We start from the raw sequence: 27,276 nt of genomic DNA, 5'->3' as shown, positions 1-27,276 counted from the left end.
ACGGAGGAATGAGAGCACATGTGCGGCGCCGGAGGAGTTCCTTTCTTGAGGAAAGGAGTGTAAAGTTGTCCAAATGAAGGAGCCGAGGCAATAATGAGTCCGGATTCGCAAGGCGGGTCGCTAAATCTGCCTGGCTTTGAGAGGTCAGCAGATCCCGTGGGACCCACTCAATACGTACTGGCTGCGCGATGCGTGCCACAAGCCGGTGGATGTCCTGACAAATCGTTGGACAGCGGCTAACACGTCGTAGCAATCGGACAACTTGAAGGGTGGCAGTGTGGATGACAACGCGGGCAGCAGGGAGCATAGTTGTGGCGGCCACGGAGCAGAGTGCTTCTTGAACTGCAACGAGCTCCGCACAGAAGGACGAAGGGGGTCCCGTAAGCTGAAACCTAGAGGTTTGATTCAGGACAGGTCTGCACGGGCAGTAGATTGCTGTTGTTGCTTCACAGGCTTGTATGCTTGCGTCTACGTAGACAACAATGGATCCTTCAGACAGGCAAGCATATTGTTCCTCAAATTTCTGGCGAAGCAACGATGCCGAATTAGCAGATGTTGGTCGGCGATTATCTGTTGGCTTGTTGTTGCTGAGCTGTACAAACTTCCATGGGGGAAGAACTGGCGTTGGCGGCTGAAGAATGAAGTGTGACGTTGCATAAGTGCTCAGTGCATGCGTGGAGTGCGATAGACTGGCCATAAGGCTACGCGCATCGCGGCGCTGCTGCACCAGCTCATCAATGGTACTGAGCTGCGCATTTTCTTGTAAAGCTATGACCGGTGTGATGCGTGGAAGACACGTAATGGTCCTCATAGCCTCTCGGTTCACGGCTTCAAGGCGATCCCGTTGGGCTCTTGTAAGATGTTGAAACTGGGCTTGATAAACAATACGTGGCTGCAGAACTGCCCTCGCCAATTGCCGTGCAACGAACGAGCCTGCGCCACCCGTTTTAGGAGCACTTCTAATCAAACCCAAAATCTTAATAGCTTGTCTTTTTGCCTGAGAAAGCCATGCATTCGCTGATCCTGATTGGTGAATCATTAAGCCAAGGATTTTTACACTACGACTTTCCTGTGGGGCGCCTGATAGACAAAGACAGATTGGACTTGCAGCAAGTTTACGGCGTCCCCAACATTTGGCGACCGACGTGTATGTTGTTTTATGCCCGGATAGCTGAAGTCCGATGGATGATGCGCAGTTAAGAGGTAACATCCAAGGCAGATTGAAGGGCAGCCTCCTGAGTACGGAGATCGTGGTGAGTACTCCGCACCGTGATGTCATCAGCGTACTGCAGAAATTTTGTCACGGATGTCATATAAGCTTCAAGCCAGCGGGATGAAAGCAATATTAAATAACGTTGGCGGCAATACTGATCCCTGGGGCACGCTGCAGAGAGGAACAAATGATCCGACCGATTCGCTGCTGAGGCGTATTGCAAATTTTCTGCCTTCCAAAAATAATTCGACAAAACTACGCGCACTCTCAGAGGGAGATGAAGCAGGTCAGTGGAGTTCAGAATGGCTGCATGACTGATGCTGTCATATGATTTTTCAACGTCCATTGCTAAAACGGTACGCACATTGCGGCTGCGGGTAGATGACAAAACTGCAGATGCCAAGACAGCCAACCCGTCCTCTGCACCAATATATGGACTAAAGCCGATTTGTGTGGGGTGATAAAACCGTGCTGCTCTAGCCACCATGACAATCGTGTGGCTAGCATTTTCTCCGCCAGCTTGCACAGCGTAGGAGTTAAGGAGATAGGTCGTAAGTTTGCGAGGTCCGTCGGAGGCACTATCAAACGATCTGTGGTCTTGTGTTCATCATCATCATCATCATCAGCCTTACTACACCCACTGCAGGGCAAAGGCCTCTCCCATGTCTCTCCAATTAACCCTATCCTTTGCCAGCTGCATCCACCCTTTGCCTGCAAACTTCTTAATCTCATCCGCCCATCTAACCTTCTGCCGCCCCCTGCTACGCTTACTTTCTCTTGGAACCCACTCCGTTATCATTAAAGACCAGCGGTTATCTTGCCTTCGGATCACATGCCCTGCCCAAGCCCATTTCTTTCTCTTGATTTCGACTAGGATGTCATTAACCCGTGTTTGTTCCCTCACCCACTCTGCCCGCTTCCGATCTCTTAACGTTACACCTATCATTTTTCTTTCCATGGCTCACTGCGTTGTCCTTAACTTAAGCTGAACTCTTTTCGTTAGCCTCCACGTTTCTGCCCCGTAGGTGAGTACCGGTAAGATTATGCTGTTGTACACTTTCCTCTTGAGGGAAATTGGTAAACTGCCACTCATGATCTGCGAGAATTTGCCATATGCGCTCCACCCTATTCTTATCCTTCTAGTTATCTCCCTCTCATGATCCGGATCAGCTGTCACTACCTGCCCTAAGTAGACGTATTCCGGCACAATTTCTAGGCTCTCGCTGCCAATTGTGAACTGTTGTTCCCTTGCTAGACTGTTGAACATTACCTTGGTTTTCTGCATGTTAATTTTTAGACCCATCGATCTGCTCTGCCTGTCTAACTCGTTGATCATGATTTGCAGTTCACCTCCTGAGTGACTCAGCAAGGCAATGTCATCAGCAAATCTCAGATTATTTAGGTATTCTCCATTTATTCTTATTCCCAACTGTTCCCAATTCAGGCCTCGAAATACCTCCTGCAAACATGCGGTGAACAGCATTGGCGATATCGTGTCTCCTTGCCTAACGCCCTTCCTTATTGGAATTTTATTGCTGACTTTATGGAGGACTATAGTAGCTGTGCAGTTGCTATATATATCTTCCAGTATTTTGACATAAGGCTCTTCTACCCCCTGATTACGCAATGCCTGTATGACTGCTGAGGTTTCCACTGAGTCGAATGCTTTCTCGTAATCAATGAAAGCTATATATAGAGGTTGGTTATATTCTGCGCATTTCTCTATCACCTGATTGATAGTGTGAATATGATCTATTGTGGAATATCCTTTACGAAAGCCTGCCTGATCATTTGGTTGATTAAAGTCTAACGTTGCCCTGACTCTATTAGCGATTACCTTAGTAAATACTTTGTAGGCAACGGATAGTAAGCTGATCGGCCTGTAATTTTTCAAGTCCTTGGCGTCTCCCTTCTTATGAATTAAGATAATGTTTGCATTCTTCCAAGCTTCTGGTACAGTCGAGGTCATAAGGCATTGCGTATACAGGGTGGCTAGTTTTTCTAGCACGATGTCCCCTCCATCCTTCAACAGATCTGCTGTTACCTGATCCTCCCCAGCTGCTTTTCCCCTTTTCATTGCTTCTAAGGCTTTCTTTACTTCATCTTTCGTTACTGGCGGGATGACGCATTGCTGTGCACTGCTGTCTTTCTCATTGGCGCTCTGATTACATTGGCTACTGTACAGCTCAGTGTAGAACTCTTCGGCTACGTTAACTATCTTATCCATATTGCTAATGACATTGCCCTGCTTGTCTCTTAATGCATACATCTGGTTTTTACCTATGCCTAGTTTCCTCTTCACTGTCTTTAGGCTACCTCCGTTCTTTATAGCATGCTCGATTCTCTCCATATTAAACTTCCTTATGTCGGCTACCTTGCGCTTATTTATTAACTTTGATAGCTCCGTTAGTTCTATTCTATCGGTAGTGTTAGATGCCTTCATGTTTTGGCGCTTCTTAATCAGATCTTTCGTCACCTGAGATAGCTTCCCGGTATCTTTTCGAACTGTCCTACCGCCTACTTCTACTGCGCACTCCGTAATTATTGATGTCAGGTTATCGTGCATTGAATGAACATCAAGATCATCTTCCTCAGTTAAAGCCGAGTATCTGTTTTGCAGCGCTATCCTAAACTCCTGTGCTTTCCCTCTTACGGCTAACTCGTTAATGGTCTTCTTCTTCGCTAGCTTCTTCCGTTCCCTCTTCAAGTCTAAGCTAATTCTAGACCTTACCATTCTATGGTCGCTGCAACGCACCCTTCCGAGGACGGCCACATCCTGAATGATGCCAGGTTTAGCGCATAGTATGAAGTCGATTTCATTTTTAATCTCACCATTGGGGCTCTTCCAGGTCCACTTCCTGTTTTCTCGCTTGCGGAAGAAGGTATTCACGATCCGTAAATTATTTCTATCCGCGAATTCGACTAATAACTCTCCCCTGCTATTTCTAGAGCCTATCCCATAGTCACCTACCGCGTGGTCGTCAGCCTGCTTCTTGCCCACCTTCGCAATGAAGTTGCCCATCAGTACAGTGTACTGCGATTTTACTCTATTCATTGCTGATTTTACGTCCTCATAGAAGCTTTCAACGGTCTGGTCATCATGGCTGGATGTGGGCGCGTAGGCCTGCACCACTTTCAGCTTGTACCTCCTATTCAGCCTAATTACTATTGCTGCTACCCTCTCGATAATACTGTAGAACTCCTCTACGTTGCCAGCTATATCCTTATTAATGAGGAAACCAACACCTAGTTCTCGTCTATCCTTTAACCCGCGATAGCACAGTATGTGTCCGTCCTTTAGTACTGTATACGCCTCACCTGTCCTCCTAACTTCGCTAAGCCCTATCACATCCCATTTAATTCCCGCTAGTTCCTCGAACAGCACTGCTAGGCTAGCCTCACTAGCTAAAGTTCTAGCGTTAAACGTTGCCAGGTTCAGATTCCAATGGCGGCCTGTTGTGTTGTCTTGTGTCTTGTGTTGGCGTTAAGACAAATCCTGGCCCGGTTGAAAACCAGATGATGTCAGAGTTTCTAGAAAACCTGAGCAAGGTTAATTCAACAATGGGAGGCCTTCAGGCATCTCAAAACATAACTGAGAATAAACTTTCCGGTTTAACTCAGCGAATTGATGGCACTGAGAAACAGTTGTCGGGCCTAATGTCTTAGCCACGAAGGTAAAAGACATAGAATCGGCAATATCGGAACTTCAGGAGCAGCTTAGTACAGTGAGGAACCAGATAGACGACTTGGGAAACAGAGGCAGAAATAACCTGATCATTTGCAGAATAAAGCAGCTTAGCGAGGAGACTAGCGAGGAACTGGGAAAAGAAGTAATTGATGATGTTTTTTTTCTGGAACAAGGTTTAACACTAAGTCGTGTCGAAAGATGCCACAGGGTGGGTAAAAAAGAATTAAATAAGGCGCAACCAGTCGTTTTAAAACTCTTCGACTTCAGTGAAAAAAATTTATTAATACGATGATGCTATTAACTCAAAAACACCAAAATCAGCTCAAAATCCAAACACCAGAAAAGCTGAAAATTTTGTAAACGAGTTAGGGAAATACGGAAACAGCAGTGAAAAAGCTGTGAAGAAGAGGGGAAAGAGGGCGCCAAGCTTTAAAGCTAATCTATGACACGCTAAGCGTTAATAGCGTACTGTATGGTTGGGGGTGGAACAACAGCTCCTCGCTTTAGGCTTATAAAGAAATCAAACTCCGGACTATGAGACTTCAGACCATGAAAATACTAAATGTTGATTGCAGAAGTGTCATAAACATGACAACTGATTTGGAGGCCCTTCTGATTTTGCACGACCCTGAGATTACGGTTCTGACAGAAACTTGGCTTAACATTACAGTGTTTGACAGTAAGTTCGTTACCACTGGCTACAGATCGTACCGAAAGGATCGTGATGATGGTGGTGGAGATGTCAACATTCGGTTTAAATCATCCCTGTGAATTTTAACAATGCCTGATGTACCCAACGTAGAGTGCATTTTTCGCACAGCGTACCATGGAAACGTTACATATATTATTGGAGCAATGTACAGGCCCCCCAATATAATACGGCCCCCCAAGTTGGCGTATTATAGGAACTGAAACAATATTTGTGCACGAAGGTTAAACCCGATAGCCGTATTATACTGTCAGGATATTTTAATTTGCCTGAAGTAGGCTGGTCAAATTTTTCAGTTAAAAAGCACGACCCCCAAGGTGAAGATATGTTGGGCATTGCTTTTGGCTTCGACTTATTGCAGATTGTAGAAGAAAATACCATATTTCAGGGCAATTCTCAATCAATGCTCGACCTCTATTTTTGTTAGCAGATCAATTACTGCCAAAACAATTAGCCAGATAGAAGATAGACTATCGGACCTCAAAGTTGTACTGCTCACTACTGCAGACGCCACTTTAGATGAGAAACGTAAACATTCATCCTATCGAAACTTCTCTCTAGCTTTCGTCGAGACATAAGTATCTCGGTCTCTTGATCACTAATGACTTCACTTGGACTAAGCACGTTGAGTACATAATTAATAATGCTAAGAGCAAGTTCTTTCTGAGGAGAGCTTTGAGACTTCCTCCTCCTTCTGTCCGACTGCGCGCATAAAAAACCAATTTTGCCGATAGTAGACTATGCATGCGTTGTTTGGGAAACTTTCACTAAAACTTACACTAATAAGATAGAAATGGTGCAACGAAAAGCAGCTCGCTTCATTTAAAATCGATTTGGACGTACATGACACAACTGTTAACCAAAGCGGAATTGCCCCCATTAACGCAAAGAAACCGTGTGTCACGACTAAGATTCGTCTTTAAATCTATTAACGGCCACTATAAGACAAATCTCATGAGAATAATTTTTTCATCTTTTTACGCCACTAGCAGCAAAGACAGCCGCACAGTAACGCCATTTACCATGCGTAATAGCTGTTTTAAGTATTCTTTCCACGAAGAGTAATTGAAGGGAATCTCTAAACCAATGACCACGTTTCGAAATCATCTATGTCGACATTTCTTTCCAGTATTGTTCAAAAATCTGTTGTGCATGCTTATTTTACAAAATTTTCAAGCTACGTTATTCTACTTAGTTCTTGTGTTCATTGCCTGTGGTATTACGTTGTGTTTACTTATCGGTATCCCACCCTGCTAAAATCCCCAGTAAAGATTGCTGTATAAGCAAAATATATATAAATAACAATTAAATGTTATAACTGCAGGGCACATGTATGCATGCAGTGCGTACCAGAAGTGAAGCCAGAGTGATATTTTAGGGCCCAACTCGTAACTGTCTCGGTTTTGTCTCACGTATTAGCTCGAACAACACACACGCACAACAATATAAGCTCCTAGGCTCTCGTCTAATAGTGCCTTGAGTGTTGTGTTATATGTTTATAACCAGCAATATCGCCACAAGTTGCCGGCTGAAAAAAAAATACCTCGAGTTTTAAAACGACTATTAGTAAGGGTGAGGGAGGATCGTCGATGTGGGGGCGAGGGCGGGGGAGTGCCAGCAAATTTTTCGAGGTGAGGGTGCGGGAGGGCCGGATAAGTGGAGGTGTGATAAGTAGAGGCATGTCAGCTACTTGACTTACCACGTGACTGCGCTGACCGCCGCCTCGCCAGCTGTGTCACGTGACTGACCACGTGACTCGCCGTTCGCTTGAAAGGAAGGCGGCACCGCTCTCGCGTGCATACGTATGCACTGCCGCCGCGCAGTTTCTCGCTGTGGATGAAGCGAGTCGGCCGGGACCGTCTACACCACTGGGACTGTCTCGTACACGAAGGGCTGACTCTGATCATCCGGCTGACGTTGCCAAGCGTTCGGCTAGAGGTAGGGAAGTTAAACGTGCCAAGCTAGCAGCAGAGGCCGACGAAGAACGGGAGCGTCGACTGCCTCAACGGCGGTTGAAGAATGCCGAAGGGCGGCGGCGGCGAAGAGCTTTGGAAGCAGCCGCTGCTGTTTCTTCCTCCGCCACGATTTCGGCGACGGACGAAGATGTTGAGTCTAACCTGGCTTAGCAGCACAGCACAGTTTAGTATTTGATGTAAGCTCCACTGTAGGGCAAGCCATAACACATGCTTGTGAGTTATTCCGCACGTCCCGTATATATATTTTTCCCTGATGATACCATTTTATTATTCTGCACAACTCGAACGTTGCCGCATTTGCGGCTGTTGCCTACTATGGCTTGGAAGGGGTATACTAAATAAGTGAGACTAGTGAGCGAAGCAATATCAAGAGAAGTATGTTGGACGCAGGCACATAATTATGTACGGAAAGTTCCTATCATGAGGACACAACAATGTGCAATTCTACTGAAAGGAATCCCTGACAGGTTTCTCGGCTAACTTGCTGCTGAGCCTGTGTGGCTTATTATTCAGTGCTTAGCAGGTTTTAACACCAAGTTCGGCTGGGTATGAATGTTAAAACTCATATGCATGTGGACGATACATGCGGACGCACACCAAATCGAGAAGGAGCTCTTCCATGCCAACGGCACCTCCTTGCGAGCGAGCAGCACATAACTTCCAGCGCGCGTCTCCCCGCTGTATGTGTGGACTTCTCTCCTAAGCGCGCGCTTTTCTCGGACCTTATTCGGAATAAAGGCACGTGTGTAACGGCCGGTCGTCGCTCCCTCGCAGTCCACGCAATACAAATACGGGGGCATAAGTTTACAGTGCGGCGAGCGGCGCCAAATACGCGAACGATCATACAACTCGCAGTAACGCGCGCGGTCCAATATTGAGCCCGGTGCCACTGACCCGCTGAAAAAAGATGGGGCGAAAAAAGCGACAACCACGAATTGCTTCCATACACGCATTTAGCGTAGAGATAAAGAAACACTGAAAGGCAGGGAGGTTAACTAGGCAGCGCCCAGTATGCTACCCTGAAAGCTTGAAGTAAAAGCACGAGCTTGAAGTGCGCTCTGATCCCAGCTGTTGCAGTTTGTGCGTGCCGCCGTTGCGATAGCAAAGGCGAGCATGAGCACAACTGCGCAGGAGCTTCGCACCTTAGCAACCTTAGGAGAAGAACTGACGAAAACCGCACTGTCAGTGGGACTTTTTCCAGATCACAGGAGAACCTCAATACGGACAATGCTGCGGCGCCGATCGTTTCAGCATGAAGTTGATTTATAAAATGATGTGTCAATGCGTCGACCCGGACTGCGCAACAGTGCAGATATGGTTTCCCGTTAGCTGTTTTCGGTTATTGCGGCTCTATGAGCGCTATGCTGACGCGTTTCCATCAGGCTGGCGACGAACGTCTGCTATTGGACCTCCATTCTCCGTCTCTTGCCAGCTCCGCTAAGCGCCGCAGGGATTGGAGAATTCGCGAATATGGGCTCTTAATGCGCTGTATATGCCTTTGCTAGCAACGCAGTTTCGAACAAGCCACACTATGGCATGCGCCGAACAATTGACACTTTTGCTTTTTTAATACCACCCTAGAAACGCTCTTACCTCCGAGGGACATGCATCTGTTAACAATATGTATCAGAGCTATGTGATTAGAAAAAATTAAAAGGATGTCGACAGCTCGCGTTAAGCGCACCACTTCAGCGTGGGGAACGTAAAGCCATGCGTCCAGTACTTACGGCTATGTTCTTGAGCTTATGGCACAGCTCCACGACTCTTCTTGTGCCCAGGACATTTATGTCTATGGCTTTCCTGCAAGAAAAACGTTGAGACGAGAAAAACGACGTCAGCGTTCAGTTGAAAAGAAGGCAACCACCGGCCCCTAACAAGTCACCTGGAAACATTATAGGAACAATAGTGTTGAGTTTGTATTTATTTCCACAAACAAGCAGATAGAATGGTTGTGGGCGATACAAGGGGAAAAGGCTGCTAAGGGGCAGCTTGACTGACCTCAAGTTGGATTTAACCGCTCAAATTATCGCTGACTGTTTCAAGATCTTTTTTTTTTGTGGATCCAAATGCACGCATTTGCTGAACATTTTACACTGTACCCATTTCACGTCAGAATTTATGTGCTAAATGTTTGTTTAGTATGCCGGAGTGCATTTTGTTCTTTTATTCTTGAAGTGCAAATTGTACAGCATCAGATTTATTTTTCGATTCTTTGCTTCCTTGCGTTAGTTATGAGCAAGGCATGAATGCCGATTGGGTAATATCGTGGAGATCGTCAAAGTGACTTAGTTTCTTGATAACGATGGCGTCCTCAAGGTGGCGCGAATATCTACAATAGAGTGAACATTAACATAAAGTTGTTGAGTAGACAACTGAAGGTGATTATTGCTTTTCCGGTACAATAAACATTCTTTTTTGCCTTGTGTTTGTTTTGTGCATGCGAACTGCACAGGTTGTCAATATATATGCAAATTCTCCGGTTACTTTTCCAGATCAGTGTCTGTGGATTGTCGAAGATACAGTCCTGCAAGCCCTAACTTGCACAGTCACGAACAGCACTAAACATGCTGATCGAGGAATCCTCACCTCAGTGGTTCGTCGAAGCGAACGGATGCTGCGGAGTGGTAGACGATAGTGACGTTTTCGACGAGAGTGCCGAGGTCTTCCTCACTGAGTCCCAGCCCCGGCTCCAAGATGTCTCCGATCACTGGAACCACCTTACTGAGAGCCGAAGGGTTCTCCTCTTTAACCTTGCCGAAGACCTACAAACACGCGGTCAGAATGTCGGTGGACAAAGGGGAACGGTTGGAGTGAGAGTTCTAGTGGGGGCGTTTTGTAGCGACAGCTACATTACGGTAGCATTTCGAGCCGTCGGCGCGGCAGTGCCGCCACGCTGTCACGTGGTTGGTCACGTGGTGCGGAGCAGCTGCCGGCGTCGCGGCGCCGTGACTGATCACGTGGTTCGTCACGCGGTTGGTCACATGACAAGCCACGTGGTGCGGAGCAGCTGCTGCTGCCGGTGGCGCGGCGCGCCGGCGAAACCGAGCTGCCACAGCTGTGCGCATGCGCCGTGTCAAGTGGGACGAAGCTGATGGAACGCCCAGCAAAACGGAGCGGCGAAAGACTGACTTTGTAATTCAACTGAGCAAGTTCCACTCGGCCAGCTGTAGCTATCGCGTCACTCCAGGTTTAACCAGAGCTAAACTACCGCCAATTTTTTTTTCACCACTCGATGTCCAGTTGTTCCTACGCTTTACATGAAGTTGCATGCCATGCGAGGTGTTCGCCACATTTACTATTATGCTGCGTAACGTTATTCAATGCAAAGGCATTTATCACGGCAATGCGGCAGAATTCAGTGGCGGCGGCCACTGGTCTTGGAGCCGCCTGAGATTTCACCAAAAAAACGAGACAACGAGAGCACGTATGAAAATTATTTTGGCCCCCTCCCCCCACCACCATCTTTATTTTTTTTTTCAGTGCAGCAAGCAGAGCTCATTGATTTGCGACTAAGAAATTCGGTCTTTGAGGATGCAGGGCCGTAGACCACCCTTAAGTCCACATGGACTTTTTCAGTCAGCAAAAGCTCTAGTAGCACGTAAATCGATTAATTATACACCGAACGTACACAGAAATCAATGCTGCGATGTACTGAGGCGCGATTGGCGCAATACGAAGCCCCCCCCACAATTTACAAAAACAGGTCAATTCATTCACGTGCACAATGCACGGAAACCCGGAACAAAAGAAAGCGTTTGAGTTAGACATGTATATTCCCGACAGTTTTAGCCTCGGTAGCTCTGGAGCGCCACACTAAAGGAGAAGCTTGGCAAATAGCTTACCGGACAGTCCAGCATCTCCCTGAGTCTCTGGCTAGGTTGAACGCCATCTTTGGCGCGCATAAGGACATACACATTCTTGAGGCCAACGCACGACCGTAGCAACTTCTCGATCAGGATCTGTATGGAAGCAGATAGACAGAATGTAATTTGTTAAGGTTGCAGATGAAGCTCCAGGAATATCAATGCGCGGAACAAACTTTGTCGTTTAGCGCTAACTTGTACTAAAGCATGCCTTGCGGAGGTCTAGGCTGATGACCGATTTATTGCGGCTCTTTTCAGCATGATACAGCGCATGAATGGTTCTCAGTAATGTGGCTGGTTACAAACATGCACCTTTTTCATGAGCGGTACGGTTGGCAGTTTTGTGAACGGCTGGATGCCAGAACGATCGTGAGAAATCTAACACCATAAGACGCTAATGTAGGCGTCTCTCAAAGCTTCGAATTAACGAGAAATGGCCATTAAATTTGAATGCTGTACTTTCTAATTAAGTTCTCGCTGAGGTAAACTATGTGCTCTGATATCGCGCAAAACGCGCCGGCTACCTTTGTTTTAAGGTAGTGGCAGTTTTACATAAAAAACAGCGACGAGAAACCACGTGACGCCGTAACTTCCAGTGCGACACTGGGTTTAATACAATAGCAATGACAAAGCATAGTTCGGTTTTCGTATTGGCACGAAACATGCCAGTACTCGCCTTATGCGTTAAATGCAATCGTGACACCAGCGTAACCGCCCACGGTGATGCCACAGACACGAGTCCTGCCTGCTACCATATCCATATCCGCGTCACTCTTCTCTGACGAGCATACCGCTACCGAGGGGATGACTTATCCCAGCAGCCATAAGAGCGACAACCGTAGGCGTGAAAAGACGACGTTACGTCTCCTGGCGCGTTCGTCGAGACGCTAAGAGAACCAGCTAAACAGAAGCACAGTGCCTTGGTTAACGCAACTCCAATGAATTTGCAGTCCGTTCACCGCTCGGTCGAAACGCCACAAGAGACAGGAGGAGCTACACCTAACAGGGCGCCTTTTGGAGCTTATGTTTGAGCGCGCTTGTGAGGAGGCGGGCGGGTTTCAAGTTTGGAAGGAAATAGCTCCAGTTTTAGAATTACAAGTCTGTCGCGTAGGCAATGCCGGTTCTCAGAAGTGCCGACCAGTGCGACCTTGTTTTCTGACGCTGCCGAGAAGTAATTCAGCTACTCTTGCGCACTACAACTCCAATGAAGGAAAAAGAAGCGCATCTTCATCGAGCGCAACGCGAAGAGGAACCCGGGAAGGTATGCCTGCTCGCTTGTTCTTGCAAGACTTAACGCTGGTGACATCTAAGAATATTACTTCGTTCCAAATTAAATGTGGCAAGGGGACAGATTGAAGCCTCGCCTTTGTACGCAACGTAGTGTGCTACGCGCATGTGTTGTAGCAAGACGCCAACTGCCTAGGCACTAGTTGTTTCGAGGCCGACCGTCCTTCAGACATAGTCTAATGTGAAGAGTAGCACTGTGGCGACTTCGCTGTGTCCTCGCTAAACGAAATATTCAACATTCGTATTTCACCACGAAAAATAAAGGTACAAAAGAGCAGTGTTAAATTCACTTTTCGCCACCATCGCAATACGCTATGACTGTATGCAGAACATCCATCTGGTGGTAAGCACTTTGTGCTGTTCCCGTCACTTCATGCCAAAAAAGCCCTCTCGGAGCACAATAGGCTCACCGTTTCGCACATGGCACGCGCCCAGCACCGGCGACTCACCTTGCCCAGGAAGCCAGTGCCGCCGGTGATGAAGACAGCCCTGTCGCGGAAGAAGTGCTCGATGGGCGAGTGGCCGGCCCCCCGCTTGCTCGTCACGCCGTTCATCAGGGCTCCTCGGACCTGCGAGGACGGGGAAAAAAAGACGCCGTCCACCCTCTGCCTTCAACTCGTCGGCTCCGCCGCTGCAGCGCAAGCTCGCTGTGGCCGCGGCTGAAGCAACAGAAACCGTGCACGGCAGATTGGACGAGCAACGCCTGTCTGCTGCGTATGCACAACTGCCCGGCAGACTCAGCTATGCAGCTGTAGCTCGAGATGCGATAGGTGAAACAAAAGAAAAATTGCAGGCCAATCCCTGCTACGCCTATGCCCTGCACTCTAGGAATGCATGCACGCTGCGCCGTGCTTTTTCTTGCTCGGCCGTCACAGCGAAGCGCTTCCATGGATGGACAAAGCGTGCGAAGAGGAGCGAAGGTGTGGACGTAAAATGCATTCGAAGCTCAAATCCTTTTTTGACTAATGCAGAAACCAAACAAAAGGATAGTGTTGACACCGAAACCTTGCTTTACAATGCGCAGTCATTTCGAATACTGCACCGAACACTTACCTCAACTTAGTATGGCGTGTATAGAGCACAGTAAAGACCTCGAGCAGCTGTTCTTTATATTCTCACCAAGTGGTGACTGCATTGCGGAGAGCAGAAAGGCTGCGAAAATGTTGTCTAAACGAAACTTTTTATTTGGGCTGACTTGCGCCCACAATGGGCTGAATCTCTCGGCGGTCGTCGAACAGAATCCCCGCCGCTGTCGGCCGTGCTCAATTTAAAGCTGATAGCGAACTTTCGAGATAAGGCGTTTTAAGTTACTAGAACGTTCCGGAACAACGTAGGATCAGCTCTGCCTGGCTACGATCAATCGAGATAATTATAGTCGCGTCTTGCATAGCAAACAAAGCGATAAAGTGGCGTGTCGGCAGATTTCAGGAATGAGCAAACACTCCAGAGATTCGCGGCAATATGTATGGCGCATGCGAAATTCAATGCTGGCACGGCTGCAGCGATACGCCATGTTGAGAGAAAGATGAATGCTTAGTAAGCATCAGGCGTGGAACATTTATCACATTGTCCAAGCTGCCATCCATACAATATGGAGCCTAGTTTTCTATACTTGCGAACGAAATTTGAAAGAAACGAGGCCTTCAGACAAAGCTATGACAAATCCATGGGACTGTGCCCGACAAAAACAGACGGCCACTCGACTTCTAATCAGAAAGCGCATTTGTCAAACAGCAGTCACGGCGTCTTAGCAGCAGTTTTCAATCCGAAACTATCTCTTTGGAAACATTGCTCTATTCTTCGCATTTGCCCTATTCGTCCCATGTAACAGGGTGGCGATAATCACTTTTTTTCATAGACTTGCGGTAGGGGAAGAGCACGCTGGAAGAAGAAACAAAGGCGAAAATTCTTGCCTCTGTGGCCTGTGCCGCAACAAGCTTGAGCACAGATTTGTCACAATCTATTTGGCCCCTAAGCGGATCATCCGCTCTAAGAAGGACTAGACAATCGCTTCGGGTGGTCTTGCAGCGCCAGTGCTGTAACGCGTCACGAGAGTGCTTGTCTCAACTGTCAGTAGTGAAAAAGTGAACAATAAAGACTGCAGTGAAGAAACAAGCCGAAAACGTAGTCACTGAGGAGAAAGACGAGCTGGAACGGAAAACTGTGCAAGCCGGAAGTTGCACTTGCTTTTCCTCCAAACCACGGCGTTTACGGTCACAGCGAAGCTCACACAGATTTTGCACCTTACGCAAAGACGTCAAATGCACTCGAAGCTGGCGGAAAAGCTTAGGAGCTTTTTAGCACGTGCGCTGTTGTGAACAAAATTTGTCAGAAAAACTGGAGGGGACACTTAAGCAGTTAAGCGATGGTGCACTGCCCTGCGATGGCAGGTGCTGCCACCGGTGGGACTTGTGAGACCCATGTTGCCGTTCCCGAGCGGCCAATCATTAATTTAACTGCCACCTGACAAGGTGGGCAGTTTTCTAACAATCATGTGTGTAGGTTGTGACGACGCCGCAGTGTCATGTGACCTAGGTTACCCGTCCACCTCCTAGATTCTCTGGGGATTTTTAGCTCTTGGTCAACGACCCCGGCGACGCCGACGTCAGATTTTTTGCGACACGAGCTCCTTGACACTATCGCGTTATAGCCTTCTTTGCCGGCACGTGAAGCTCAGGCAAACTTAATGCGTGCACTGAAAACAACATTGCGCCGTGGTGGCTCAGTGGTTAGGGCGCTCGACTACTAATCCGGAGTTCCTGGGTTCGAACCCGACCGCGGCGGCTGCGTTTTTATGGAGGAAAAACGCTAAGGCGCCCGTGTGCTGTGCGATGTCAGTGCACGTTAAAGATCCCCAGGTGGTCGAAATTATGCCGGAGCCCTCCACTATGGACCTATTCGTTCCTATCTTCTTTCACTCCCTCCTTTATCCCTTCCCTTACGGCGCGGTTCAGGTGCCCAACGATATATGAGACAGATACTGCGCCATTTCCATTCCAAGAAAAACCAATTATTATTATTATTATTATTACATGCTTGTATCTGGCACTTGAACCAATTCAAAGAACTCCACAGGAGACAAACGGTGTGACGTTCGAAGCGACGACAGTTTATAATTCGCGGCAGAAGGTTCAGAAGGCAGCTTTTGCTCCACGCAGTCTGGCGTGTGCGCGCCTCCAGGCCAGCGCCCGCAGACCGTCGACAATTGTGTCGCGCAACACCTCGGGTTTGACTGGCGCGCCGATACACACAAACACACACCAGGTGTTGCAGGGATGGTGATCACACATTTTTCAAAATAAGGTTTTTGAGGGAACGAGAAGCAATTTGCGGCATAGTAATGCGAGTGTTGGCGGACATCAAAAAACAGGCGAATCATCCTAACTAGCTACGTGATTAACTAATTCTAATAGTTAACTTTTTAACTATTACCAATAGGCACCTGATTGCAATTAGAGATCTGTATGAGTTTTTAGAATTTCGAAAACACCCTTACTCTCGCTGCTGTGGTACGACAAAATTTGGCTACTTCAACTAGTTACGACCACTGGAGGGGTTGCTTTGCCAGCATACTTTTCGAAAGTGCATGGATTTCAGCACGATGTAGCCAAATTTTGTCGTGCTACAGCGGCGAGAGTAATGGCGTTTTCGAAATTCTAAAAACTGCTATGGCTATTATTAACGGCCGGCTGCAAATCTCTAATTGCAGTCAGGTGCCTATTGGTAATAGTTAAAAAGTTAAATTTTAGAATTTAATTGATCACTTAGCTAGTTAAGATGATTCGCCTGTTTTTTGACATCCGCCAACGCTGGAATTACTATGCCGGAAAAAGCGTCTGTTTACCTCAAAAACCCTATTTTTAAATACGAGTGATCACCTTCCCTGAAACGCCTGGAATATACATATTCCTTTGCACATTATGCTACCGTCTGCCATAGGGGAGCTTCAGGTAATAAGAACTCAAAGCGTCGAGAAGCCGATATTGCACAAAAGTGGCCATGGTGTGCCCAAATAAACAAATAAATTTCCTCAACCAGTCCTCATGATATACAAGCCAGTGCACACCTTAGATCAACCGGCTTTGAAGGCGAAAAAAAAAGTAAGTACGTAGCAGAACCTTCAAATCGAGGAAACACAGCGCCTCTTCAGTAAGCATACATAAAATCGCACTCTCGAACGCGCTACCCGCGGTGCGACTGAGGTTACCTTTTATCAGCCTCAATCTACAGCCCCTCGAACGCACAATATTGTCACCGATAAACGGTCGAAGCACTCAAAACGAGGTTTAATTAGACGTGCTAGGCGTCCAGGACAGCAGGGAGTTCGAGCGAGGAAGAAGACGAAAACCTCTAGCCCCTCGAGAGCGCAAGGCATGGCAAGTCCCATCTAAAACAGTTCGGCCGAGGTATGGCGCCACTGGATTGATTGGGACTGTGGAAATATACTGAGATGTGGCAACAGTGACTATGACGATAGTCTGCGTGTGGCGGGTGCATCGCGTGAAATGCTGTGTTGAAGAACGGACACTTTTTATCGAAGGTTGTAGCAAACGCTAAATGCGTGCCAGACAAATATGTCGATACGAGAACCGTCATTTGCAGCTACCCTGCACGAGGTGAGGCCGCCGAGCAGCAGATGGGCGGCAGAAGAACTAGCGTGGCGTGCTGGCGAGGCTGCTGCTGAACATCAACAACGGAGTCACGCTCGGAAGGCGTAGCGTCGACAGCCGGTCTGAAATGCAAAGCGATGGCGCTCTGCCGGAAGGGCGACAGAGCAGAGTCCACTCGCTCGAGAGGCGAAGGGTGAAGACATCAGTTTGTGCAGAGGCAGAGAAAACGGCCAAAGAATCCCGACATGCTCGCCAAGGGGCCTGCGAACTCCCAGCGCGGCTTCGGGCGGGTTTCGTAGTGAGTCGAGAGAAGATCGCTTTGCGAGCGTATGCGGTATGTGTGGTTCGCGAGATATGTGGGATGCGTGAATCAGCGGACTCCGTGAACGACTCTGATGGTGTTTTTTCACAGGCAACACGAATACATGACTAGGAGAACCAGACACTGCACCACGTTGAATTTCCGTACACGCCGACTTGCGAGAAGGTGTAATGTTTCTTGGGTTAGACCATCATTACATATGCACCGTACTTGGAATCAGAAGGGATATAAATAATGCGCGTGCATATTCGTTATCAACATCATGCAGTTTGCGTCCTCTGAATGATCTCCGATCGGCCCAGCACGTCTTGCACCTACCTGACTCAGCCTCTCCGATCATATTGAATGGAATGTACTTTCTTTCATGAGAAGGACAGTGCTGGAGCTGATGCGTAAGACAACCGTATAGTGCCGGCTCAGAAAGAACTTGACCTTAAGGTAGTGTGTTTCGTTACTCAGCTGCGTGAGGGAACACACAAGTCTGCCGCGTTTCCTACGTCTGCGCTGCCGGTGTACGCGTAGATATTGCGCCCTGGCGTTTAAAACAATACCACGTCTCTCTACGTAGTAACAGCAGGAGCAGCTGGGCTCTAGCGGCGTCGCGGCAACTCTCGCCACAGCGCGTCGAACAAAAAGGCGATACTGGATGTGTTTATAAAGCTCAAAAACTCGAATGAAAAATGCGTAGGCGGCTCTCCATTTCTGAAGGCATCAGGTGAAGTGTGGGACAGCCGCACATCCTATTGTTGCCAGCACTAAGAACAAAACGCGGTATAGCGAAGGGAGGCACATAAGAAAATTTAGCTAGAAAAGGCGCACTCAAAGCGCTACATTCACAAACCGCAATGGCTGATGCCAAGTCCTTCGCTCAAACGCCGAACGACATTGGCCTGCGTGTTCGTCCACTGCATGCGAACATGACGACTCAGTCGTGCACTAGTACACCGTTCCTCGCGAACGGGCGTGACTGCATATTCACTTACCAGTGGAACAGCTTTTGAGAGGAGCCTCTATGATGGAAAACGAACTTGGCAGAGAAAGTCTCGATAGGCAACGTGGCTTCAGTGGGAAAGGAGTGGGCAGGGCAACAGGTGGTGGGGCTAGGATCCCCTTCGATGATAGTGCCGGTAGCGAAATCAGACACGAAGAACTACGCCGACGCCTATCGTCTTTTCAGAGGCACAGATCGCGGCACGACACTGCACTGGCTCGTCCCTTTCGAACGCAGGCACAAGTGGCTCTCCGTGCGGCGACCACTCCACCTCTGGTACCGCGCACGACCTGACGGGAGAATTAAAGAAATGTCGTCGGAGTTGGCGGAAAAGTGGGGAATTCCTGGCCTTGTGCGACATAGCGGGCACCTTTCCTGGAAGCCGCCCATTGTGATATCTCGCTCCTAGAATTATTTCGACGCGCATAGGAGGGTCCCCTGACGCAAAAGGTCAGCTGGCGGAGGCCGTCATGCTGTCATGTTTCGCCAGAAGACTTTGCCCTTGATTAAGCATTGTCCTACTCGGCTTTCAGAAGCCGTTATTCATCTCTCTAGGTGATTAACAGCTTCACACGGAGCATTCGAATTAATGGCGCTCATTGCAGTCATGTGTGAAAAGCTTTGCACCTGACAAGTTAGGCGATAGTTTCTGGCACCAACAGGTTACGTCACTCGACGCGTGCGTGGTGACGTCCTGCACTGCCTGCGCGGAAAAAACTGCCGCTCACGCATGTCACGCTGAGGTAGGCTTTGTTAACGCAACTGAGCTGCTCATTCAAAGGAAAGCGGATTTATACGCAACGCACTGCCAGTTTAGTGTGAACGACCCGCTTAAAAAGTGTGCGAAATTCATTTTACTCGCCTATAGTGCTCTGGAACAAGGTAAACCCCACCAAAGCAGGCGTTCTGTAGGAGGCAATGAGGGTCGTTGCCTGTCGCACCTAGAGATCGTGATGGTTGTTCTTCCGAAAGCAGCTGCCGCATCCTTTCGCACGTCATCAAAAATAGCAACGACGCAACGCCAGGTAATTAAGATTCATTTGCGCGGCAATTTTACAGCAAGTAACGTAATTGAACAGCGTAAAAGGTTTGGCAAGTTGGTGCGACAGGCACGAACTATCTCTGTTCATTTCACATGTCATATCTGCGTGGAGAAAACTGCCGAAAAACATGGTTGACTGTAAATCTGTGGAAGCGTTTCATGCATTTACTCACAAACTGATGTTATCCTAACAATGCATAATTCAATGTACGGCAGTGTGTGCGTGTTTTTGTTGCGTTTATTGCTGTTCCATGTGTTGTTCGAATGCCCCCATCATCTGAATATGGCAGTTTTAGTGCTTGATTAGACTGACTAATTACCTTTATTAATCAGTGTATATGTATGTTGCTATAGCAACCGATAACTACAAGTGCTAAACACATCACGTCACCTTCAGCTTGACCTTGGAAAAGAATTCAGCTGAATGTAAGAATAACTAGGGGTGAATGGATGACGTCATATACGGTGTAACCCAATATAGGTAACGTGACAGCATGACGTCAATCGGCGGGTTGAAAAGGCGTTAACCTAGGCTGCCCTGGCCACAGGCGGCGGCGACATGGAAGGGAATGAAGACGCCGTCGCTTCGACGAGCAGCGGTGCTCAGCGTTAAAGACGCCAAGCCGCGTCTAGTTGCCCGATACACCCGAGGTTTCGCTCTCTAACCAGGTTCAACAGCAGTTAAATCACCGATAATATTAAGTTGTTCGGCGGCTGATACCTGCTTGCTTTTTGTTTACTTCTCTCGCTCATCAGTCATCCGCTGAGAGGCGAAGCAAATATGAGAAATTAGTCTAGGTGCACGTTACTTGTCATTTCGTGCTTAAATCACGCATTAGTTAACTGGTAACAACTTTGTTAATTCCGCGAAGTGCAAACGTTTACCTCAGTCCGGCTACATTGACCTGGCACCCGCGTATAAGCACTGCATGCTTAGGTGCGGTAGCGATTTTGCTGGGAATTTATGGGCAACAAACCCATGACTATCATTATTATTAAAATTCTAATCTTAAGGCACCTTCGTTTGGTCATCTGTGGCTACCTACCTGGCGCGACAGTGCTTTGTTTTGACCACTGCGCCAGCACGGTGCTGCGGTCGGCGCGCGAGAGGAAAAGCATGCGACGCCGGTAGCAGCTCGGCATTGCTGCGAAGAGCGGTAAAGTGGTTGGCATCTTGAGAATGTGCGTTAACTACATAAGGCGGCTTCGTCGGCGTTTAAGTGTTCTCTTCTTTTTTTTCAATGGCCAGAGGCTGGTCTGCCCCCCTTTGTTCTCGTCAGACCCTTCTGGTAGCAGACATAACAGCCCGGGAACGTGTTGTTGCTACGGAGCGGGGTGCAATGCAGGCGCACACATAGCTACAAAGCTCGTAGCGGGCGCTCTATTGGAGTGGATCCTCCGTCTGGCTTACAGAACTTTCTACGTACCTACTGCTACACGCGGACTTATCCTTTCGAAAGGCGTAGCTCACTGCAGGCGAGTGACGTCTCCGTTTCGTTACGGCGTCCGTGCCAGCAGGGTGGCCGCAAATTTGAAGCCATCTTCGTGTTCGCTATATATACTTAGAGTGGCGTATGCGGCAAAGCAAGCCTGTGTCGGCACCGTTCCCTTTGACTCGCTTTCCTCCGCTCCTGCCGGCGTGTGCTCGGCGGGCTCTTTTTCCGTGTGAGCAGCAGCCTTTCTCTGCGCACAGCAAACGCGGCGGAGCCAAAGTGCACGACCAATCCTCGTGGCGGAAAACTTGCGCGCTCTTCGCTGCCCGCACGGCGGAGATTCGTCAGCCGGCGGCGACACACTCGACACAGTTGCAGACTGGCGCTCACGGCGAAACGGGGCCGTCGTGTGCGAGCAGGTCCCTGCCCGAGTGCATACTGATATGCGCATGCGCACAGCACCAAAATGCCTGTCCCAGTCCTTCCTAAAGATTTAAAAACCCACCTTGGAATTGACTATCTTTTCGACGCTCCACTGAAATGCCTTCATATTAATGCCCGGTCTCTTTGCAACAAATTTGATGACTTTTACATGCTACTGGCAAGTTTTGGTTTCGATTTTTATGTACTCATGATATCTGAGACGTGGTATGTAAATGATTATGTGTTCACGCTTCCCTCATACGAAACTTTTTTCCTAAATCGCCAAAATGGACGGAAAGGCGGTGGTGTGTCCCTGCTGGTGAATCAATCCATGAAGTGTGAACTGCTCCCACAGCTAAGCTTCATAACTGAGTGTTGCGAAGTTCTCACAGTTCTCAGCAACTGTACTGTTTTTTCAGTTTTTTACCGCCCTCCCAGTGGCGATGAGAATGCTTTCCTGGAACGTCTAAACTCCCTCTTTCATTTCATTGATGATAAGTATAACATTGTATGAGGCGGTGATTTTAACATTGATATGTTGTGTAATAATACTATTCAGAACAATTTTGAAATTCTTCTTTCTTCAAATGGCTGCTCAAACATAATAAGAGAACCCACTCGCATTACTTCCAACACGGCAACGTTGCTTGATCTTTTTATTACTAATTTTGATATAGCCCTTATTAAGAGTGGTGTAATCTGCTGCGACATTAGTGACCACATGGGAATTTATATCTGTAAAGAAAAACATCGTACAAAGAGGCTGTGTCATCAGCCTTATTACCGCCAAATAATCTCTGAGCATAGACTGAACGCCTTCCGCAGAGAAGTAGAAAATGAGACATGGCATGACATTTGTTCAATAATGTGTCCTAATAACGCATACCACACTTTTCTACGCAAGTTTATCGTTCTGTATCAAAATAATTTCCCCCTTACGAAGGTAACAAAACGAAGAAGAATTAGGAAGCCATGGATTTCATCGCCGTTGTTGCATCGCATCGAGGTAAAAAACAAACTTTACTGGAAATTTATCAAAACGAGAGAGCCTAATGACTGGAAACAGTACAAAGCTTATCGCAAGCAATTAAACCGTGATATTAGAACTGCTAAGGACTGTTACTACAGTGACATCTTTGAGAGTAGTGGTGGTCGTACGGATATATTGTGGAAACAGCTTTCCAACATCATTAACCCTTCAAGTATTACCAAGGCTCCTGATATTTTAACAGTTAATGGTGTTGAAATGGGTAGGTTCGACTTGGCTAATGCGTTTAATGATTACTTCCTTGATAACTCGCGGTCCCAACATAACCCGGAAGCGATCGAATTTCTAGAGACTAACAACTCGCAGAGGGTTTTTCTTACTGCAGTTGACAACGAAGAAGTTCAGTCAATCTTCAGGGAACTACACAATAGCCCATCGCGTGATGCGGACGGACTTCAAATTTCTCCTGTTAAGTATGTTATAGACATTATTTCACCCTCACTGACTCATATCTTTAATCTATGTCTTAGCACTGGTACATTTCCCACGGAGATGCAAGTTGCTAGAGTACTGCCTGTATTTAAAAAAGGTGATCGCAATAATACCGCCAACTATAGACCAATATTCCTTCTACCAGTGTTTTCTAAAGGTCTTGAAAAAGTGGTCGCTAAACGCCTGCACCAATTTTTGGATCGCCACACTATTATTACCCGATCTCTTTACTTCACTTTATTCACCTTAAAGACCCCCTTCAGGGGGTATTACATAAGGGGTGGGTTAATATGTTGATCAACAAGTACAAGCCATTTCTTTGAAATAATTGCTTAGCGTATCTGAAAATGCAGACAGGTGTGTGATGGCAGTGATATCGGTGGGGAGGCCATTCCAGTCCACAACAGTTCGGAGAAAAAATGAACCTGAAAAAGTTGCAGTACGCGACACAGGGCGGGCGATCTGAAACGGATGGGTAGTGCGGTGAGATATGCGGTTCGGATGAGTAATGTAGGGTGGTTGATTTAGAGAACTATGGAAAAACTTGTGGAGCAAACACGGTTTTCAGAAAGGATTTTCTACTGAAGCTGCATTGGTGGCCCAAAAAGAATTTATCTTAGAAAACTGAAGAAAAAAAGATTACACTTGGGGTTTTCATAGACTTTAAAAAAGCCTTCGACAGCATTAGTCATGACACCCTTCTTGCGAAAATTCAGAGATATGGTATCAGGGGCCATGTGCTAGAGCTAATTCGTTCTTATCTTTCGCACAGATAATATGTCGACATCAATGGATGCTCCTCGCGCATGCCTCAAATCAAAACTGGCGTCCCGCAAGGGAGTATCTTAGGTCCACTTCCGTTTAATTTATACATCAATGATATTACCACTATTAGTACGAATGCATACTTTGTAATATACGCGTACGACACGAGCATATTCTTCAGTAGTTACAACCCCGATGATCTCATTATCCTTGCAAATAGGACGCTTTCAGCGCTTGTCCACTGGGTAAACTCTAATGCTCTACAGATAAATGTTTCGAAAACGAAAGCAATGTTCTTTCGTCCGAAAGGAAAAATATTAAGTTTCTCAAGACAACTCTGCTGTGCCTCGAGTAGTATAGAAATTGTTAACACCTTTAAAACATTAGGAATCTGGTTTACGGAAAAACTGCTCTGGGATAGACATATTGATCATATATGCCTTAAGGTTGCTCGTGTAGTTGGCGTACTATCACGTTATCGCCATTTTTTCTCTACCTCAATTAAACTGCTTCTGTTTAAAGCCCTATTCATGTCACATTTGCATTACTGCAACCTAGTTTGGGGAGCTGCTACAAAGACCACTCTTCAAAATATTTACCTCCTTCAAAAGAAGGCCTTAAGAATTATTTTAAACCAACCTTACGATTATCCTTCCGCAGCCCTTTTTCACAATAGTAACGTGCCGAGAATATTTAGTCTCTATGATATACGTCTGTCCTTGCGCTACAAACAGGAAACACGGGGCAAAATTTCAACAATATCTCAAATTGCTAACCTTGAGCTCCTTGTGCCTACATACCCGCTACGCCGTCTGCGGCACTACACCCTTAACACGCCACGAACTAACTACGGCTACAGATGCTTAGATATTATCTTCCTGCACTACTCAATCGTCTCTTTGATGCAGGCATTGACATTAATAAATGCAGCAATGCTGACCTCCGGGCGTTCTTTCACTAAATAATTCTCTTTTTTTATGGTTTGTGGTTCTTACGTATACGGTAGAAATATGCAGGCTCGTTGAATGCTTATCGTAACCCGTCAGCACGCCAATATCATGCTGTCTTCATTCATATATGTTGAAAATTGTTCTTTTATGCGTTGTCAATGTGTTCACTGGTGTGAAATTAAGTGCTATAATCTCTGCGCATATAGAATGTTTAAATAATGCTTTCAGTGCATGCTTTGAATTTTGTATATAACTTGTTCTTTATGTTATATTGCGCGCTTAGTTTGTGCTTCCGCTGTTCATTCACAGATTGTGAATCATGCCTTAGGTTGATGTATGCCCATCTTGTTTGCACGTGACCAATGGCGCCACTGTTGCTGGATGTTGTGGGCCTCGGGAGCTTGTCAAGCTACGGCTTTTTTTCCCGGGGCCCACTGCTCTCTGTAGCAAGAAATAAATAAACTGAACTGAGCATATACAGTGATCCGGGCCTAGCAAAAAAAGAAAAGCGATGCGGACAAAGCGAGGAGAGCTTAACTACTGCAGGCGCTTTGTTCGCAATTGTGTACACCGCAGAGTCGCCGCTTTCTCTGAGAGCGTGCTGCACCTAACAGTGATGTTACGATTTCAGTTGAATTTGGCATCCTTCTTGTCGCAAAAAGTTCCTTTTTTCTGTACATTATTGCAAACGCAGTAAATAACACTTCACAAAACAGTGAGCTGGCACGTCTTTCCCCATTTTTATGCCGACAGATTTTGCCGCCAGTGATCGCACGGACTGTTCTTGCTCAGTGTCTAATGTAGTGTGCATCTTCACAAGTTATTCAGTGATCCCTCGGGTCAGGCACGTATTCAGTGGAGGGGAGCTGGCATGGGCCGGTATGGCTTGATTATTAATGCGAAAGCATTATATGGTTATTCCGCGTCAGCAAAAACTGTACGCAAATTTTGTCCGCACGATTATGTCGTTCTGTTGAGATAATGTTCAAAAGCTCGATTATGTTAAGCAGTGCGTGACTAGATCTTGAAATAGGAAAAGTTTGGTTAATGAATTCTAATTAGTTAACTAAATATACTTCATTAATGAAAATAAATGCTGTGTTTAAAGCAGGTTTTGTCTGACCGATTCGACGAAAACGTCGTAAATGCGTGAGAAGGCATACTAAGTATAAAAATAAAAATAAAATAAAAATAACAATGTTAAAAATAGAAAAAGATTTAAAAAATCCAAAATGTAGGGAGATCAAGAAGAAAGGGAAAGACCCGCATTTTCACTCTTAAGCAGACTTAAGTGCATTCCTGTAATTTTTTGTACAAGCATCTGCGTTCACATAGCTCACTTTCAGTCTGACAGTCAAGAACAGCCCCAACAAAATTTCGAGCACCGGCTGCCCGCGTGAACTTGCGAACACGGCATCTTATTTGTGTTTCACTACCTTACTTCATAAAATATATTGTGATAGCTTTGTATACATGTTCTGCTTATTTTTAGAAGGCAGGTCTGCAGATTTGCTGAAAACTGCGTTAAACTGTGCTGCACTTGCAATTTTTTGTACACTTATTATTCTTGTGAAGTGCGAAATTCTATATTAAATCTACTTTTCACTTCGTGACAAACAGCGCTGTGCTAAAGTGTGCGTGCTACCGTTGCCTTGTACAGGGGGCAAAGTCCCTGTCAAGGCACTAACTCGCTTTTCGACTGTGCCCTCCAGCGTCAATGATGTTGAATAAATTTGATTTGATTTGATTTGAATTCTGGCGTGTTCTAGAGAGAAAATGCCACTCACGTCAGCAGTAATTCAAACAGTCATACATCACAGAAGTCAACAGCCACCGGAACCAAGGGGCATAGGGAATTATTTTTTCTTTATTAGTTAGTGTTCATCAATTAGAGAAAAGGGGTAGTTAATTTGAAGAAGACTGATTAGAAATAAGAACAAGAACAACCACATTCCGCTCTTGGGATACGAACCCACAACCTCGGAATTTCACGCCCTGTGCTTCATCAACTGAGCTGCGGCGACGGCTGCCCAATCTTCTGCATTCAGAGGTGTTTATGAATGGTGTAACCTAACCTAACCTAACCCTCTTGCATAGCGGCGGACGTAGTGCGTCCTGCATTTTCGCGAGTGCCGCGTGAAACGTGATGGAAAAGGTGAGAGCTGAAGCTGTGCTACAGCCCTCTTATGCTACCCACGGTATCAAGACTGCCAGAATCGTCATAAAGTAGACCCTGTGGGGATGAAGGTGGGATGTAGGCGTCAGTGAAGCAACTATGGGAGCGGAGTTGTCCTCAAGAATCTCTTTGCTTGCAGTCGTCAGGACTCGTGGTCTTTACTGCCCCCCCCCCTCCCCCCAGAATTGTACTTTATGCAGGCGGCTAATTGGTAGATAAGGTGGAACTGGAGCAGTGGCGAAACGCGTCATATTTCGTAAGTTCAGCCAGTAGGGATCAACGTTACCGCGTCGCTTGCTACGAGCACATTTTCAACGATCAGAATCAATCCATAGAATGCTGGCTTCT

The 27,276-nt window shown here is 46.8% G+C and overlaps 1 protein-coding gene across 2 annotated transcripts in view; it reads right to left on the bottom strand.

Moving 5' to 3' along the window:
* Positions 1–27,276, bottom strand: part of LOC144127924 (fatty acyl-CoA reductase 1-like) — a 63,770-nt gene that overhangs the window by 19,973 nt on the left and 16,521 nt on the right. For both annotated transcript variants that reach the window (XM_077660925.1, XM_077660926.1), the window contains exons 2-5: positions 13,186–13,305; positions 11,429–11,545; positions 10,173–10,348; positions 9,314–9,386 (exon numbers count right to left, since the gene is read on the bottom strand). In XM_077660925.1, coding sequence (XP_077517051.1) covers positions 9,314–9,386; positions 10,173–10,348; positions 11,429–11,545; positions 13,186–13,305 — 486 coding nt within the window. The remainder of the gene's footprint in view (positions 1–9,313; positions 9,387–10,172; positions 10,349–11,428; positions 11,546–13,185; positions 13,306–27,276) is intronic.

Source organism: Amblyomma americanum, chromosome 4, assembly GCF_052857255.1.
Source record: "Amblyomma americanum isolate KBUSLIRL-KWMA chromosome 4, ASM5285725v1, whole genome shotgun sequence".
Taxonomy (NCBI): Eukaryota; Metazoa; Arthropoda; class Arachnida; order Ixodida; family Ixodidae; genus Amblyomma; species Amblyomma americanum.
This window is presented reverse-complemented; position numbering and strand designations above follow the sequence as displayed.